Here is a 19,617-nt window from a genome sequence, read left to right as displayed (position 1 = left end):
TTTGACAGATGTATACAACTGTGTATTAGGCCATTCTTGCATTGCTATAAGAAATACCTGAGTCTGGGTAATTTATAAAGAAAAAGTTTAATTGGCTCAGGGTTCTGCCGGCTGTATTGCTCAGCTTCTGAATAGGCCTCAGGAAACTTTGATGGCTGAGGTGAAGAGTGAGCAGGCAGGTCACATGGCAAAAGAGGGAGCTAGAGAGAGAGTAGGCTAGAGGGAGTGCCACACACTTTTAAACAACCAGGTTCTCCCAAGAATTCATTTACTATCAGGAGGATAACACCAAGGCGTGAGCGATCTACCCCCATGATCCAAACACCACCCACCAGGCCTCACTTCCAATATTGGGGATTACATTTCAACATGAGATTTGTGGGGGACAAATACCCAAACTATATCACACAGTTCGCATGACATGCAGTTCAAAGTAGTGTCCTTTGTTTTATGTTTATTAATTTCTTTCTATCCCCAACCAAATTCAAAGCTCTTTAAGGACATGGATATATTTTATCTACTTTAATTGCCCACACAATATAGATAGTGTAGGGCTGAATACATAATAGACTCTTATTAAATAATCCCTAAAATTCCCCATGTAAAATGTTCACCTGTAATCTGCAGTATTCTCTGCTGGAAAGTTACAGGGTTTTCTGACCCATGGTCATATCATAAGTTTATGGGTTCTCTCAGATAATTCACTAACAGACAAGTGTAAATAACTACTGTATAATTTACCTGTCAGTCATTCTTTCAGGTAAAAATGACATTCCATTTTGAGTTGCATTTACAAGTCAAAACAAATGCTTTCCCATTAGAAACTGTCATGCTTAGGTTTGCAACATGAGCTTTATGCATAATTGCCATTTGTTTGATCAGAACATTAAAGAGGCATACACTTGGGTTGATTTTAATATAATTAATTTTCTATTGATTCATCAATAACATTCTTAAGTGAAGTTGGTCTTTTTGTGTGTTTGTTTAAACTGTGCATGTGTGGCTGTGTATAGTACCGTGATTACTAATAAAGTTTGTTGTAATTTCCCTGAGTCTGCTAAGGTACCAAGTTTTATTCACTATTCCTTTTGTAGCATCAGTGCAAACATAGCCAAAAAAAAGCAGTGACATCTTAATGTTATTATAAACATAGTTTTTACCTAGTGGGTCACCTGAAAGAGTTCTCAGGAACCCCTAAGGGTTCATGGACTATCCTTTGAGAACCTTAGAGCTAGAAAACTTTTGAGTGCTAGGCTAACTTTAAAATATTTGGTAATTATAGTGATTATTCCTAGGTTATGTGTGAGATTGTAATGGATTGCAAATATTATAATCCTGTTTGGATTACAATATATGAAAAAACTTTTGCCTTATAGTTTTGCAGGCAAAAGTTTATAGTGAATGTAAAGGAAGTAATGTGAAAACCTTTATTTCTCCTTTGAATAGATGAGATAGTTATAAATCATATTTATTATAAAGTATTTTGTGTATGTTAATTATTAAATGAGCTTCACTCAGGTATGTGTTTGTACTTCTGTGTGACCATGATTGTGTTTTTGTCACTCCCCTTCTCCTTGTTCATTTGAAGAACCTCCAACATGTTCTCCTCAGCAGTTTACTTGTTTCACGGGGGAAATTGACTGTATCCCTGTGGCTTGGCGATGCGATGGGTTTACTGAATGTGAAGACCACAGTGATGAACTCAATTGTCCTGTATGCTCAGAGTCCCAGTTCCAGTGTGCCAGTGGGCAGTGTATTGATGGTGCCCTCCGATGCAATGGAGATGCAAACTGCCAGGACAAATCAGATGAGAAGAACTGTGAAGGTATCCAGAATTCCTCAGTGCCTCAGCATGCAATCCTTTTTTCCCATTCAGTTGTTTAAAATTCAGTATTACTTGGCTTAGTGTCAGTGGGGTTTTTCCGGTACATATGACTGTATCACTTCTGATCATAGTACCATGTTTCATATTATTGTTTTAGTTCACTTCATATGCATAAGATTTATACAAATTAATAAGCTTTGAAAATTGAGAAATGAAACTAAAAGATACCAGGCTTTCAGGATATAAAAATAGTCCCTGTTTCCAATGAGCTCTGAATTAGTGGGTTTATTAATTACACTCTAACATGTTTTATATTCTTCACTTTCCTTTACTAACCTTTCCCATGGTAAAAACAACCCAGCCAAGTTCTCTAGAATTCTTTAGTGAAAGAGGAGATTTAATGTAAAGAATAGGCCAGTCGCAGTGGCTCACGCCTGTAATCCCAGCACTTTGGGAGACCGAGGCGAGCAGATCATGAGGTCAAGAGATTGAGACCATCCTGGCTAACACGGTGAAACCCCGTCTCTACTAAAAATACAAAAAATTAGCTGGGCGTGGTGGTGGGCGCCTATAGTCCTAGTTGCGTGGGAGTCTGAGGCAGGAGAATGACGTGAACCTGGGAGGCGGACCTCGCAGAGAACCAAGATCGCGCCACTGTACTCCAGCCTGGGCAACAGAGCAAGACTCCTTCTTAAAATAATAATAATAATAATAATAATAAAAAAATAGGAAATTTCCTGCTGGATTTTTCCCCCCCTCTTTTTTTCTCCCTCTCAACCAATGGAACTCCAGAGAATAATATTTAAATTACAGCTAAAAGTCTAATTTGTTTTTCATTTGTATTCAGAAAGCACCTTTTAACTATTGCCAGAGTTTGACTTTACATGATATTAAAAATAAGAAAACTATTTACATTTTTTTTCTAGTGCTTTGTTTAATTGATCAATTCCGCTGTGCCAATGGTCAGTGCATTGGAAAACACAAGAAGTGTGATCATAATGTGGATTGCAGTGACAAGTCAGATGAACTGGATTGTTGTAAGTAGGACTGAGATCTATAAATTACTCTTAACAGAGAATTTAAACAATTTTTTTCTTATGTGTGAAGTTTACTTATCAAGATTTCCTTTCTAAGTAATAAGTATTAATATTAAGCTAATTATTTGTGCGAAGCTTTTTTGTTTTGCTTTCAGTAATTCTTTAAACGTAGCAGTTCTCTTATGCACAGAAATCATCACAGAAACATTTAATAAAGTATTAGAAAAGAATAAATATTATTTTACTATAACCAAAGTTACAAAATTCTCAAATCATTTAGATACATAGAAATCGGCCAGGCATGGTGGCTCACACCTGTAATCCCAGCATTTTGGGAGGCCGAGGTGGGCAGATCACTTGAAGGCAGGAGTTTGAGACCAGACCCTATCTGTACTAAAAATACAAAAATTAGCTGGGCGTGGTGGTGCATGCCTGTAATCCCAGCTACTGGGAGGCTGAAGCAGGAGAACCATTTGAACCCGGGAGGCGGAGGTTGCAGTGAGCCGAGATCACGGCATTGTACTCCAGCCTGGGCCACAGAGCAAGACTCAGTCTCAAAAAAAAAGAAATCAGTTGGTCTGAACTTAGTTTCTGAATGTTAGTCCGTGTTTAACTGTATTCCATTGTTTTCTTGAAGTGTTTCCACCAGTTTCTCGATGGCTGGAAGATTTTAAGAGCTTTCTTAAAATGCATCCTGAAGGCAGGCCAACGTTTACCCCTGGACTTAGGGACCTTTGGCTAAATAGCCTATAGTTTCTTAAAGGTTCATAAAAGGTTCATAACTATTGACAAGTGCCCTAAAACAGTAGTCCCAACATTTTTAGTACCAGAGACTGGTTTCGTGGAAGACAGTTTTTCCAAGTGGGGATGGATAATGGTGTCAGGATGAAAATGTTCTACCTCAGATCATCAGGCATTAGTTAGATTCTCATAAGGAGCGTGCAGCCTAGATCCCTCACACGCACAGTTCACAACAGGGTTCGCACTCCTATGAGAATCGAATGCTACCACTGATCTGACAGGCGATGGAGCTCAAGCAGTAATGCTTTCTGGCCTGCCGCTCACCTCCTGCTTTGTGGCCCAGTTCCTAACAGGCCGTGGACCAGTACCAGTCCGTGGCCAGGGGCTTGTGGATCCCTGCCTTAACGTATAATGTATCCCAAATTGATAAACTTAATTCTGAATGGAATTCAGCCTAAGCCAGGTCCACCCTGTCAAATATATTTGATAGAATTTAGATAGGATTAATTTAAAAGTTCTTTCACCTGTAATGAGTACTTTAAGCTAGTATTTTTACAAAGTTCAAGTGGAACTACTCAGTAAGACTTAGACTCCATTCATTTATTCAACAAGCATTTACTGCCCTGTTGTAGACACTCTGCTATGTATGCTGAGGATACATGCTACCTGCACCAAGTTTCTCAAAGTCCCCCTATCGTTGAAATAGTAGTAAGAATAGGAATTCTGGAACTAAGCAGAGCTGGATTTGAATCCTACCTCCTTCCTCCAACAGATGATTTGTTCTTTTTAAACTTTAGTTTCCTCACCTTTATTTTTTATTTTATTTATTTTTTGAGACAGGGTCTCACTCCCATCACCCAGGCTGGAGTGCAGTGGCACAGTCATAGCTCACTGCAGCCTCAACCTCCAGGGCTCAGGTGATTCTCCCACATCAGCCTCCCAAGTAGCTGGGACTACAGGTATGCACTGCCACACCTGGCTAATTTTTTGTATTTTTAGTGAGTCGGTATTTTGCCATGTTGTCCAGGCTGGTCTCAAACTCCTGAGCTTAAGCAAGCCACCCACTTCAACCTCGCAAAGTGCTGGAATTACAGGTGTTCATCTTCAAAATGAAGAGAATGATGCTTAGCCTGATGCCTGCAAGAAAATTAAATGATTTAACATATATATCATTTAGCCTAAAAAACACATAGCCTGACTCATAGTAGATAAATTGATTATGGAGTGTAAGTGCTGTGATAGAAATCTACACAGGTAGCAGTAGAAATAAGAGAGAAGTCAGCTTTTTAGGGACAAAGATGGACTTGATCAAGGAAAGCATCTTAGAAAAATCGTATTTAAGATTGGGTGTTGTGCCGGGTGTGCTGGCTCACACCTTTTACCCCAGCACTTTGGGAGGCCAAGGTGGGCAGATCACGAGGTCAGGGGTTTGAGATCAGCCTGGCCAACCTTGTGAAACCCCATCTCAACTAAAAATACAAAAATTAGCTGGGCTTGGTGGCGGGCACCTGTAATCCCAGCTACTCAGGAGGCCGAGGCAAGAGAATCGTTTGAACCCAGGGGGTGGAGGTTGCAGTGAGCCGAGATTGCACCATTGTACTCCAGCCTGGGCCACAGGGTGAGACTCTATCTCAAAAAAAAAAAAAAGATTGGGCGTTGATCAATGAATAGTGTTCATTATGTAGATAAGTGGAGAAATTGCATTTTTGGCAGAGGGAATATACTGTTCAAAAGCAGAAAGGAGCAAAACAGGCACCTTTGGGAAACTCCATGTAATGGGACTGCCAAAATACAGGCACTGTTGAGGAGTGTCAGCAAGAGATAACATAGGTAAAGGTACAATCATGGAAGACTATGCTTTTCTTCTAAAGAAAATAGACAATTTTAACAATGGAGAGTGGAGAGTCACTGAAAATTTCAAGAGAAACACTAGCATGGTCAAGCAATACAGAAGCTGTAAAGCCAGTGGGTTGGAGGTGATAAGCTTATAGGCACGGAAATCTGTGAGGTTGGTTGCTTTCAAACTTCTTTTGATCACATCAAGAGGAATACAGAGATGTGAGCTCATGCATTTAAAAAGGTGTCACACAGCACTTCAATATTTACCCATATTATATAGAATGCATTCTGACTTTTTCTGTTTCATTTTTTCAAAGCTAGTTGTAACCCACTAAATCATTCTCACCATTTATGAATGATTTGCAGCCTGTAATTTAAAGAGGAAGCTATTAGAGTTTAGGCAGAAGATTGATAAAGATCTAAATCATGAGGAGGAGGAGTGGGGGTGGCAAGGAGAGAACAGATTTCGGAGTTATTTCAGAAGTAGAATAAAGAGGAATTGGTAACCACTTAGATATAGTTGATAAGTTTAAGTTGACCCACAGACCTCATTGAGTGACTGGAGGCATTAAATGGGATACATAGCAGGAACTGAAAACCAAAGTACCATACCACATCTTGGCTGCAGATGTAATGTTTGATTGATGTGATGTTTAATTTACGTGAAATGCCTTTAGGCAGGCGTGTACTTTGCCACAAGCCCCATCACTTTTTATTATCTTATACTAGATGACTTCATTTATGGTCTCTTTACCCCTGGAATCTAGGAGAAATGACTGATGATGGTGACTGATGATGTTGCCTGAGAGGTACTTATGGAATATCCCACTGAAGCTCTTCAGGAAGTTGACTATAAGGAACTGTGGCTCAGAAGAGAGATGTGGTGCTCTTTAGTTTATTGATGATAATTAAAGCTGTGGCAGTAGATAGACTCTCCCAGGACAATAAGCCGAGGAGGAAAATAGTAGGTGATAGATAGAAATCTCTCTGGGAAGGACCTGCACTTAAGATGCTGGCAGAAGAGAATGAAGCCAACAAAGGAAACAGAGAAAGAATAATCAGAAATAGTAAGACATTTTTTTTAAGAGAAAACAGGAACCAGCAGTATTGTGTAAAGAGGTCAGTGAAATGAGTAATATATTGAATATGGCAAATAGTAGAACTTTGTTGCCAGAACAGTTTCAGTGCAGTGGTAAGGGTGGAAGTCTGATTTCAGGGAGTTACAATGTGACCCAGAGACTAGGAATTGAGGGTAGTGAATGTAAACTTTTCTTTCTTGAAGTTTGGCATTGCAAAGGAATGTTAAGGCACTAAAAAGGAATGAAAAGATGAGACGGTTGTTCTCAAGGACTAGAAAGAGTCTATGCCTCAGATTCCACAGACTAAATTTGTAAATGATAATCCCTACATATTATGTAACTTAGAGATGTCATTTTCACGCATTTCTTTCATATAATCTGTCAGCGGATGAGTTTAGCTATATGGATGGGAGATTTGAGGTAAGATGAAGCAGGAGGAAGTTTTTTAAAGGATCTGCAACTGTGAGATAAAATTTAACTGTTCAGAATGGAAGAATTTTCCCTCTGAATAGAAAGAATAATGCTCTAATTTTGATAAGCTCACTTTCTTTCCCTCTACTTCTGATATTGATGGCCTCTGCTTCTTAAAGCCTCAGGTAGCTCAGGGATGCAGCGAAGGTGAATCCCTGGGGCAAGTGTCCTCTTACGGCAATCTGGCCTTTCTTTGTGAGTCCTCCATTAATCAGGTATTAAAGACCTTATGTTCCTTGGTCTTAGGCAACTAGACAGCCTGAAGGCCAGCAGCATAGGGGATTTGAGAGCTAAGGCTCATCTTTAGTTTCCAGTTGTCATTCATCAGGCCTACATGTCACTATTCAAATCTAAAATCTAACATGTGCTCAGAGCTGATTTTGGCTTCTTCACCATTCCAGGTAAAACATTTGATGACTTGCCTAGGTTTATCCCTTCTGGCCATAAATTTTTTCCTGAAATCTTGGAATAACCTTGTTCATTTGTATGGTATATAGAATGAAGTAGAATGGATTTTATCTGTTTATTTATTTAAAGCTTCTTAATGGTGTTTAAATCTGTACTTCATTTACCATCTTTGTTTCTGTCAGTTTATAATTACACTTTGCAACCTGTTGTTTTATTTCTGTCTTCACTCAAGGGTAGTTCATTTTGATTCCTAATGATGACATTTATTCCATATGTCCTTGGGGCGTGGTGTGTATGTATTCATAAAAAAGAAAAGTGCTTATGAGTTATCTTCATTAGGCTTATAGCTTCACATTCCTATTAGCAAGCCCTCTTTTTGATTACTATTTTGAATATACAGTTGTTTTTTCTATTAAATAACCATACTGCATTCTTCATTGTAGATCCAACTGAAGAACCAGCACCACAGGCCACCAATACAGTTGGTTCTGTTATTGGAGTAATTGTCACCATTTTTGTGTCTGGAACTATATACTTTATCTGCCAGAGGATGTTGTGTCCACGTATGAAGGGAGATGGGGAAACCATGACTAATGACTATGTAGTTCATGGACCAGCTTCTGTGCCTCTTGGTTATGTGCCACACCCAAGTTCTTTGTCAGGATCTCTTCCAGGTGAGTCAGAATGGATCCATTGAGAATCAAGTCTTTGGTCCTGCAAGACTGCCAGGTTTCCATTGTGGAAGAGAATACTACCTAGAGTCTGTTTGAAACCATATTACTCTGAGTTTAAACAATTAGAAGAACAAATGTTCTTTTTTACTATTAGCACCTTCTCTTTACACAGAAGGCCTTAGATATGGTTTGGTAGAAATTGTCAGAGCATATAAAGCAAATACATATGCAAGCTCTAAGCCTCTCTGACTACAATTCTGGATGCGTGCTACAGAAGGTGAATCAGCCAGTCATTTAGTGAAAGAGTTATAAACCACAGGTTCTTTAAGTTCACCACCAGGGAACTCGAGTACTATGGAGCCCATGAATAAAAGGAGACCAAAAATTATGTAAGACTCCCTTCAGCCAACAAAGATTTGTAAAAGCTGGATGATAGAAGGGAGGAATATGTCTTATGTTTTCTCCTGACTTCATGTGCTAACAGGGGACAAAGGGCTAGTTTGGGCATAGCTGAGTGGCCAGAAGTTTTACACTTGGGTAGGCCATGTTGCTCTAGGGAAGTGGCGTTCTTTTTAATGTTTTCTGGTGCCCTTAGTTAAAAGAAGCCTTCCTTTTAATGAATATGGAGAAGGAGGTGCCTTGCGAAAACCCTCTAAAAATAGGAACTTACTATGGGTGTAACTCTTAAGTAGACAAACATGGTTTTTAAACTGTTAATGGTAATGTGTCTTTGTTGCCATACCTATTTTCAGTTAGTGGAATTTGGGAAGCTTCTTGGAAAAAATAGAATTTCTTCTTTAGCACTGGTAGTTTTGATTCTAGAAACATTTATATTCATTAGATGAAAAAATACTCTTTCATATGTTGTTTGTACCCTAAAAAATGTTTTTTGTTTTCTTTTGAGCAAGTCTGTTATTTAACATACCCTGCTTCACAACCTCTACCCTTTACAATCCTTTCAAATCCTCCAAGAGGTTGAAAAGCCCTTATTTTAAATAGCTGTGCTTCTCCTAGGGGAGGGAGAAGGTGGGAGCTGTTCTTGGCTTTGTTCTAGGCCAGCTTTTTCAGTGGAAGCATTCACTTCTAGAGAACATTCATTTCCTTTCTCCATTAAATGTCTTCAATTATAGGAATAGAGTGTAAGTTATTTTAAAATCAGACTACTTGACTATTGATTGATATTTGTCATCCTACTGTTGAATAAAATTGCTTGATACATTTTTATAGATCTTACGCGTCTTCAGTTTTTATCCTCCTTTTGTTTTAGGAATGTCTCGAGGTAAATCAATGATCAGCTCCCTCAGTATCATGGGGGGAAGCAGTGGACCCCCCTACGACCGAGCCCATGTAACAGGAGCATCATCAAGTAGTTCTTCAAGCACCAAAGGCACTTACTTCCCTGCAGTGAGTAGTCTGTTTTCCTTTGAATGCAACATACATAGGATCTTAGATATTTAACTCATTTAAATGTGGGTGATCAGTGATAGTAATGTAAAAGTCGTTTTTGAATGTGAAATTTAGGCATAAAGGGCTCAAAGAAGGATTTACCACATCCCGCCCCCCAATGCTTGTGAGTCTTTTAAGTTACTGTGTAATAACCAGAATATTTGAAAGCATTGGGCATTACTTTCACATTTCAAGTAAAAGTGGAACTACCGAATGGTACCTCTTGAGGGATTAGGACCTTCATTTTATGACTTCCCAAAAGAGGAAGCACACCTGGAATTTCTCCTAAATCAATCATTTTTCTCTAAATACTTATAATTTTAAATAACCAGGACTTAGCTGTGCTGACCAATGATTTTTAGGTTACAGATTTTCGTTTTTGTCACTTTGCACTTTTTAGCCATGATGAGGTCTTAGGGAATGAGGAAGCCATAGTCCCAAAGTACTGTTTGAGGTCAATTCTTTGGAAAAGAAGAATTGTGCTAATAATGTATTGTTAAGAAACACTAATAGAGATAAGGAAGAAAAGTTGAAAGAAAGTCTAATCGTTTCTGTGTTGTTACTTTAATGTTTTAATTATTTTTCTTTTAGATTTTGAACCCTCCACCATCCCCAGCCACAGAGCGATCACATTACACTATGGAATTTGGATATTCTTCAAACAGTCCTTCCACTCATAGGTCATACAGGTAATACACATCCTCCTCTAAAATACGTTGCAGTATTTATTAGAAAGTGTTTTAGTTGTGGACCTGATGTGTCTCCAAATGAGCAGACGATGGTCACCAGAGAGAGGCTAGTCATCTTGTCTTGGTAGTACTGACATTGCCTCTACCACAAATCCTTTCCTTTCAGGACGTTATACTTTTTTAAAAAAATTTTTGAGATGGAGTTTCACTCTTGTCACCCAGGCTGGAGTGTAATGGCATGATCTCAGCTCACTCGTGTAGTGATATGACCTCACTCGTGTAGAAATAAAGTGGGAACCACTTAAAGTATCTCACTCAGAATTCTCATTTCAGTTCAGATAAGACTGTTTGAAATAGCCTTGGCTTTGAACTGATTGTTTTAACGATTTGTTGTAATGCTGCTTTCCCTGACACAAGTTTCTTCTAGGAAGCCAAAACAGAGAAAGCAGAAGCCTGAAAATTGAGAAATGAGAAAAGATATAAAATATTATTTTTAAAAAGTCATGTCTTTAAATCAAATTGAATGAGGCAGTCATCAGAATAAACACGATTGCATAAAAAACTGTTCTTGCTTAACTATTTTCCAGATAAGCCCAATTTCTGTTCCTCTGAGTCAAAACTTTCATCATTTGTTGAGATTTTGGTCTAAACTGGGACATGAAAGAATTTTGTTAATTCAGTTTGTTTTATTTTTTTCATGAAAATAGAAGTATTTGGACTTTTAAATGTTAACCTTAGAAATTTCACCAAGGATTGACACCTGATTGGACAAAAAGTTAAGACCAAAAACAAAACAAAACAAAACAAAACAGTAACTGTGACACCATGTCAGTATTGATAGTAAAAGCCTTTGAGAACTCGCTCAGTGTGTCACATAACTTTTGGTCTCTGGCAGCCTTTTTATTTTTATTTTTATTTATTTATTTATGTATTTTGAGACAGGGTCTTGCTCTGTTGCCCAGGCTGGAATGCAGGGGCACAATCACAGCTTACTACAATCTCCGCCTCCCGGGCTCGAGCAGTCCTTCTGCCTCAGCCACCCAAGTAGCTGGGACTATAGGTGTGTGTCACCACGCCTGGCTCACTTTTTTAAATTTTTTGTAGAGACAGAGTCTTGCTATGATGCCCAGGCTGGTTTCTTTCTTTCTTTCTTTGTTAAAGACTAATCAAATGCAGTAGTAAGAAAGGGAGACAGAGTAGAACAAGGAGTTTGATCTGTACCTGTGAACAATCATGGCAGCCATTTCTTTTGAAGTCAGTCCAAGTGATAGCAAATGGTTTGTATCCTGGGTTCCTGGGATATATTATCTTGTGGTGCTGTATATCACAAGGTATTTTATGAATGGTTGTATCACTTTTTAACTTGCTTTTGCCCCTTCTCTTGTAGTCAATCCTATCCTCTTGATCCTTTGATGAGAAAGCTTATGAAAAAATCTTTGGGATAAGTTTAAGATCAGCTTTACCATATTTAGAGTAAACAGGTATAAGAAGTTACAAATAGAAGTAGAAATGACAGAAAAGCCAGAACTTAGGTCAAATCTTATTTTCACTAGTATGTTTCTCTCTTTGCAATGCCTTTTTCTTTAGTTAGCAATGCTACAAACCTAACAACTGTACATCCCTTATAAAGATAAATAAGTGTAAGAAATAAGCTAGGCCTCTGAAGTATACATTAGAAAATTCACTGACTCTTTATGGGCATTTAAATTTTATCATTTTGATGTTTAAAGCTGCTCTTATGACAGGTACTTATCTATACACAGGGAATGAAAACTGTTTCCCCCAACCACAGCAATTTCCCTTTGCTAAGGTAACAGTAATGGAATAGTTATGCCCCTGAGGCTGTCTACCAAAATCCAGCCTGGATTGTACAGAAATTGTACAGAATTGTACAGAAGAAAGAAATAAAGTCTTCAGATGTCATTAAATTAATTATTCATCAGGTTAATTTTGGAGTAAAGAATGTTGAGGAAATACTGACATGTTTGAGCAGTATAAAATATGTAAAAACCCATTCTTCCCATAGGCTATGAAACTGCAAAACAAATTTGAATAGTCATTTTTTGTTCTCTGATACAGTTTAACTTGAAGAGCACACCCAGAGGCTAGATTGAATTCACCTCTGCATTTCCATCCTGTTCATTTTCACTTGCCACTTTCTTATTTGCAAATAAAGTACATGCTGTCTTCCTTAGCGAATCTGCCATTGAAAATTGCCTCTTGGTCTGTGTAAATTTAAATGGCAGTAGCTTATTGTTTTCATAGTGTAGTTTACATCTAATACCTCTATTCTGAGAGGGAAAATCATTTTTTTGTAAAACTAACTGCTTCTCTTTATTTTCTCCCTATGCCAGCTACAGGCCATATAGCTACCGGCACTTTGCACCCCCCACCACACCCTGCAGCACAGATGTTTGTGACAGTGACTATGCTCCTAGTCGGAGAATGACCTCAGTGGCAACAGCCAAGGGCTATACCAGTGACTTGAACTATGATTCAGAACCTGTGCCCCCACCTCCCACACCCCGAAGCCAATACTTGTCGGCAGAGGAGAACTATGAAAGCTGCCCACCTTCTCCATACACAGAGAGGAGCTATTCTCATCACCTCTACCCACCGCCACCCTCTCCCTGTACAGACTCCTCCTGAGGAGGGGCCCTCCTCCTCTGACTGCCTCCAACGTAAAAATGTAAATATAAATTTGGTTGAGATCTGGAGGGGGGGAGGGAGCTATTAGAGAAGGATGAGGCAGACCATGTACAGTTAAAATTATAAAATGGGGTAGGGAATACTGGAGATATTTGTACAGAAGAAAAGGATATTTATATATTTTCTTAAAACAGCAGATTTGCTGCTTGTGCCATAAAAGTTTGTATAAAAAAATAAATTTGTACTAAAAGTTTTATTTTTGCAAACTAAATACACAAAGCATGCCTTAAACCCAGTGAAGCAACTGAGTACAAAGGAAACAGGAATTATAAAGGCATCACTGACCAGGAATATCTGGGCTTTATTGATACCAAAAACAAAAAAGAGGAAGAAGAAAAATTAAGTCCATCTCAGAGCAGCAAACCATAGATACTTGGATGTAGCCAGCTAGCCTTCAGTTAACTAACATTTGAGGGCCAACAAGTAAGAAATCATGAAAGGAAAAAAAAGGAATTAATACTAACCTTGGACGAAGGGCTTTGTTTTCTCTAGGAATCCAACAGTGTTAGTGAGGAAGATAGATACTTCTAAAAACCCATTCTGGGTGTTGCTGTTGTAGGAGAGATCAGCCAGAGGTAAGATGCCATGAAGCTGTGTGTGTGTGCAAGTCTCTGTCCCTACCTTTAGAATCCATACCTCTGTCAAAATGAATTTTTTCTCTATGTTTACCTTGCTGCCTCCCCCAGCAACTTAGTAGGTCATTTGGCTAAGATACCATGATTTTTTTAAGCTGAGGCATTGACTAAATGGAATTTTCTAAATTCAAGTTGATTTTAATATTTCTTCTAGCTCCATTCCCCAGTAGGCTTAGCTCTTCAATTTGACAGCTGTTTTTGCATAATGATCAAAAGTTAGACATATTATTTCTCTTCTTCCAAGATTGTTTTAATGCTCATTAAAATGTCTTTTTACAACACATATAGACAATGTTTAAGAATTAAAAACTTAACCATTATGTTTTTGTTGTAAATTAATCATATATCCTTGCACTACTTTCAGCATATATCACAGTATGAAATCATTTATATATATATATATATATATTTTTTTTTTTTTCTGAGTAAAACATTTAAATATGTTCTGGTTAGAGACAATCTATTTAAAAAGAATTTTTTCTTATTAGGATTTGCCCTATATTAAACAGTTTGTGACGTTTTCATGTTCTTTAGGCCGGTTTTTCTCAGAATGATGTCTACATACATACCTCTTCTAATGTGTGACATGAATTTAATATCTTTCTGTTACCCACTGTGAATGTTAGGCTGTTTTCAAATTATCCACAAATTATTCTTAGAATCACCTCATATTTTTATGTGGATCCTCTCTTACCCATTATGGATTAAGATAATTTAACAAATTTAACAATGAGAATTAAATGAGAAGGCAAACAACTTTTCAGCTGTCAGAATTTGGGTGGAAGGGAATAATGGAAGCCTCTTTTGTGATCTGCCTGACCTGCTGTCATGTATGGTACTAGGGCTGCTACATCTTCAGCTATCAGGGCTGACCTGTGGAATGATTCTAGCACTTGCTCTGCCACCTTGCCAGAAGTCAGTTTCCTGCTTTTTACACATGTCTAGCACTTCTCTGCTAAAATTGAATGGTTTTAAACTAATGTATTTTTAGCTTAAGAGGTGTTGGTCAGTTAATTATTGAATTTTTTTTTTCTTTTTTAATTCTGTCTTGCCAAGGCTTCTCTGGGTTTCAGGGCCCAAGAGAAAACAGTGGAAGAAAGGATTCAGAATTTTGGCAAGGGTGAAGTAACTGTTCATGAAATACCTAAGTAAAGTTTTTGAAGATAAAATTGTGGTTTCAGAATAATGCTGACTGTTGGAGACTGTAAGAATCAGGTGCACTTGATTTTGCATAGAAGCAAATGGTAAATCTGTCAGAGTCCTGCTTTTCAGTTAGACAAGCATGAACTCTTGCTGTTGCTGGAACTAAGTGCCTACAGTGTCAGACAAAATGGACATTGAACTTGGGTTCTGTGATTCACGGGGGCACTTGGTGCTTAAATGAAGATGGAAAGGTTAGCAATACCTGCGTGTCAGTTAGAATTTGACAGTTCTATATGTTTACATTTTTAAATGTGCATCTTAATCTGGTGGACTTCCCATGTGGGGACTTGCACTCTAATAAACTAAGAAGAATATTGCCTTGTTGGATCTCAGTCCACACGCCTGCACTGCGATGGCAATGGCCTCTTCTTCAAAATACTAATTTGTGTGCCAATTTGTTTAAAATTATTTGAAGGCAGTTCAGCGTAATCTCAGTGTTCTCTTTCTGGGGTAGATGAGATGGATTCTTAATATTTCTGGGAGTACTTTTTAATGAGAGAATTGTCAAATTTGGAAAGATTTATTCACCCTTAGGTTACATGGACAGTTAAGCTTAAGTAAACTGTATATTGATTATTAAACACGCACTGTAATTGGAAAAGTCGAGAGGAAATACATGAGACCACAACTTAGGGGGGAAAAAGAAAAGGGATTTTTAAATTTGACATATTAAATTAATTGTGCAAGGGGGAAAATGAATAATGTTTCATTAGATTCGTTATATGCAAAAGTATTTCTTTTGAACATGTGTCCTAAAATATGTGCACTAACTGATGTGATTAAAATTATCCAAGAAATAAACTTGAGCATAACATACTCTGTGTGCACCACAGTAAGCTATTCTGCATTGAAGTGGTCTTTTTTAACTAAGGCCTGGACTTGGTTCCAACGAGTCGTGATCTTCTGAATAGTGACTTAAGGAGTTCTGTTTGCTTAAGTCAGATAATGGCACATTCACAGGAAAAAAACAGAGTTGGTGGATAGAATTTTCTCACTATTAGTTTTTCTTCCATGAAATTTTATTATGCCTTTGGCACTTTCTGCCACTCTTACAGCATATCACAAGATGTCTGTTTAGCAGAAGATTATGTACTTTAATTTTAACATAAAAATACCTTGTGATACATTACCAAGAGATCTCTGATTCTTCAGTAAGTTTGAGAACAGCTATTCTACAGAGATGATAGGTATTTAGAAATGAAGACTTTAAAGTACATTTTAATCTAATATAGGCCAGTAATTGGGGGAAGGGGCTTTGGGCAGTACAATTTTAAGATGATTTTGAGGGTTGTATTTCTTTATCATTTAAAAATACCCTGAAGTCAGTAATTTATATGAAGGAAACTCATTCATTATTGAAGGTATAAAACTAGCCACCATCTGTATTAGGTAGCAGTTTTGGAGGATCATCTTTTTCTTTTGCTATAAAGCCCTATTAATGAAGAATACTTCCTGCAGAGTTACTAGCTGTGGCTTACCTAGTGTGTTAATGAAATGTGTTTATTTATGTGACTTGATATCAGTAGTCATAATAGAGACTAAAAGAGGTATGCTTTAAGCAAGCCTACTTCTATGCAGTGAACAGGCTGCCGCTGCCTAGATTAGATTCTTAGAAATGTCATATTTTGAATTGTTTTATTTCTTGTAGGGGAAACTTTGTCCCACTTCATTGATTTGCATGCCATAGGAATTACATATTGGTTATCATTATGTATCTAACAAGATTCAGAAACAAAAATCTTGGACTTTTCACATCCGAAATATGTCAGCTCTTAATAAATGAGTGGTGCTTCAGTCTACATACGGCATCCATAGTTTATCTAGAGTAAGGATGTGAGTGTGTTGACCAGTTGTCAGTGGTTGGACAAATATTTGGGCACCTACAGATGAGACCATACACTAAGTGTGGACTGAGTCCTAAAGAAGCTTATAGTCAAGTGTTGTTTAAAACAGTATCAAAATTCTTAAACTCAAGGAATTTAATTTTATTTGGTATTTCTTAAGCCTAAAATGAGCCAAGAGAAAGCTGATTTTATAAAGTACTTGTCGTGCATGTGTGGCTTCTAACTTTTGGGAAGGCACCATTTTATAATAGTCTCAAAATTTAGCTTTTGAAATTCTCAACATTTTACAGTAGACGACTTTGGACCTCAAGTATAAAATTATACCATTTATAATTTTTAAAAAATTAAATTATAAGTATTGTAAATGCATACTCTCAAGCTATTGTCTGACTTGATCTACATCATAAAGCCTGTACCTGAGTGGAGTGGAAGGTGGAGTCTTACGTTAATCAGTTACTGACTCTACGTTCACCCTCCTTCAATTGAGGTAAACTTTGCTGTTTTTCTTTTTCATAAAGCATTCGAGTTTATTGCTGAAAAAAATCTTCATGACTATACAGATAGAATTACAAACTAAATGATTTCTTTTACTTAGAAGCAGAGTATAGACCTAACAAATGGTTAGATTTCCCACCATCACTTAGAGTTTGCCCAGAAGCAACACCAAAGAATTATAGACAACATGCTTTTGCTTAACTGTCCATTTTGGTTGTTTTGTTTTTTAATCAAATATAAGCAGGATGGGCGATAGAGATATTTATATAGAGATATATATTCTATATATCTAATGCCTAAATATGGGTATTAAAGGGAAAAATTTTAAAGTCTGATTAAATCCAATATTACATGAAATTAAGTATATGGGTTAGTAAGGAAAAATGTTAAAAAGTAGAGAGAATACCGAGAAGATGAAACTGGACTAGCCTTATTTGCAAGTGAAGGATCTGGTGCTGCTTTCAGATGTTTTTCCTTTATTTTTTTTCCCTTAAGCTTTAATCTTCGTCATTGTCTGAAAGTCAATTGGTGTTTCTTGTTCATCGACTTTGGTACGATGGTGCTTTGCAAGGATGTATTTATATTATAATGGCCAACATTTGGTCAGCCCTTGTCCACTTCTTCACTTCCCTCCTTTTGTAAAATAAGTGCTTTAATTATAAACTGTATAAAAATACCTTGTATAAAACCCCTTTTTTGATTGTTACGATAAATAAGCTGAATTGTAACAAATGAAATGTTGATTTTTATAATAAAACTGGAAAAATAAAAGTGTCTGTCCTTTCTTTTCAGCAAGAAATTTAGACAGTAGCTGGTTGTGCTTTGCTGTGATGTAAATAAGACTGTTTCAGACACAACAAAACCCAGCTTTATTGTTTGCATTTTAAATAATACTCTGCTAGCACACCTATAGTCCCAGCTAGTTGGAAGACTGAAGGAGGAGGATCACTTAAGCCGGGGAGGTTGAGGCTGCAGTAAGACTCGTGATTGCGCTACTTGCACTGCAGCCTTGGGCTACAGAGTGAAACCCTGTATCTAAATCAATCAGCCAATCACTCTGTGCAAGAGATTTGCGAAGGGCTGTTGCTTCGTTCAGTGCTGGCAGCATTTGTGTTTGGGAACAAGAATAAGAAATAGCCTGTGCTTCAGAACTGGTCTTGTTTTCAGTAAACTGGAAGGAGTTCTAGTATGGACTCTGAGCACTTCCCTCTCTTCCAAGATCTTAAATTAGCTTATAAAATGCACATTGCTTTCCTGGTGAAGAGCCCAGTGCGATGCGATGATTCTTTTTCTATGCGGGTAGGACATAGTGAAAACCAGTGAAATATCAGGTCCCTGCTTGATACTAAGCTTACTAGTTTGATAGGAAGGGAGAAAAGCTGCTTTTGTATTTTGCAGTATTTGAGCCCAAATACCAATTAAAGGGAAACCAAGTTTTAATATAATGCTTTTCCTTAGCCAGTGTTCTCAAATAAGTGAACTTACTTTGGTCTTTGCTGACTCCTCCCATTCTTTCCCCTGGAAGGAAAACAAAAACTCCCAAGTTGTGCCATTCCTAGTTAAATGAAAGAAAGAAAAGGCAGAAGATGGGTTTGCCTGATTTAAAGGCAGTCTCAGGAATGGGGAAAACACTGCAGACTGTTTTGGGTCCTTCTTTCCCCAGATAGGTTTTCAGCTAAGTAAATCATTAAGTAGTTTTCATTTTAATTCTTTGCCTTGTATATGATTGCATTGCTGCTATAAATTTAATTCAAATGATGAATTACTGTCCTCAGATCTCTGGCTCCATCCATTTATATCATTATATAATCTGCACAATCCCCCCTCCCTCCCACAGAGAATCTGCTTAAGATTTGCATTTGCAAATTCATATTTAGTCAACGTACAAAACCATCTTCTCCAATGCAGAAGTTAAAATGAAGGATAATTTGATTAACATTCTAGCCTGCATTTACTGTGTACCAGGCACTGTGCTGCCTTTCCCCGCCTCCCACCCTCCGACTTAAAATAACCAAATGATTACCAGCTGTGGTAGCTTGAGCCTGTAAGCTACTTGGGAAGCTGAGGCGGGAAGATCTTTTGAGGTCAGGAGTTTGAGACTAGCCTGGTCAACAGAGAAACTCCTACCTCTAGAATAAAAAGAATAATAAACTGATTAATGACCAGGCTTGACAGGAAATGCCCAATTTGAGTATGAAAAGCTCCACTGCAAAATTTTGATTAGAAATGGGTTATCGCCGGGTGCAGTGGCTCACGCCTGTAATCCCAGCACTTTGGGAGGTCAGGATTGCCTGAGGTCAGGAGTTCGAGACCAGCCTAACTGACACGGAGAAACCTCGTCTCTACTAAAAATGCAAAAACTAGCCAGGCGTTGTGACAGGCGCCTGTAATCCCAGCTACTCTGGGAGCTGAGGCAAGAGAATTGCTTGAACCCAGGAGGCAGAGGTTGCAGTGAGCCAAGACGGGACCTTGGCACTCCAACCAGCCTGGGCAACAAGAGCGAGACTCTCAAAAAAAAAAAA

At 37.9% G+C, this 19,617-nt stretch overlaps 1 protein-coding gene across 1 annotated transcript in view; it reads left to right on the top strand.

The window, feature by feature from the left end:
* Positions 1-17,866, top strand: part of LRP6 (LDL receptor related protein 6) — a 149,038-nt gene extending 131,172 nt beyond the window's left edge. The window contains exons 18-23 of the mRNA XM_003906011.4: positions 1,589-1,825; positions 2,752-2,862; positions 7,844-8,074; positions 9,342-9,478; positions 10,112-10,209; positions 12,564-17,866. Coding sequence (XP_003906060.1) covers positions 1,589-1,825; positions 2,752-2,862; positions 7,844-8,074; positions 9,342-9,478; positions 10,112-10,209; positions 12,564-12,858 — 1,109 coding nt within the window. The 3' untranslated portion in view covers positions 12,859-17,866. The remainder of the gene's footprint in view (positions 1-1,588; positions 1,826-2,751; positions 2,863-7,843; positions 8,075-9,341; positions 9,479-10,111; positions 10,210-12,563) is intronic.
* The last annotated feature ends 1,751 nt before the right edge of the window (positions 17,867-19,617 follow it).

Source organism: Papio anubis, chromosome 9, assembly GCF_008728515.1.
Source record: "Papio anubis isolate 15944 chromosome 9, Panubis1.0, whole genome shotgun sequence".
Taxonomy (NCBI): Eukaryota; Metazoa; Chordata; class Mammalia; order Primates; family Cercopithecidae; genus Papio; species Papio anubis.
The sequence above is the reverse complement of the archived record's forward strand: the minus strand, read 5'-3'. Positions and strand labels throughout refer to the sequence as shown.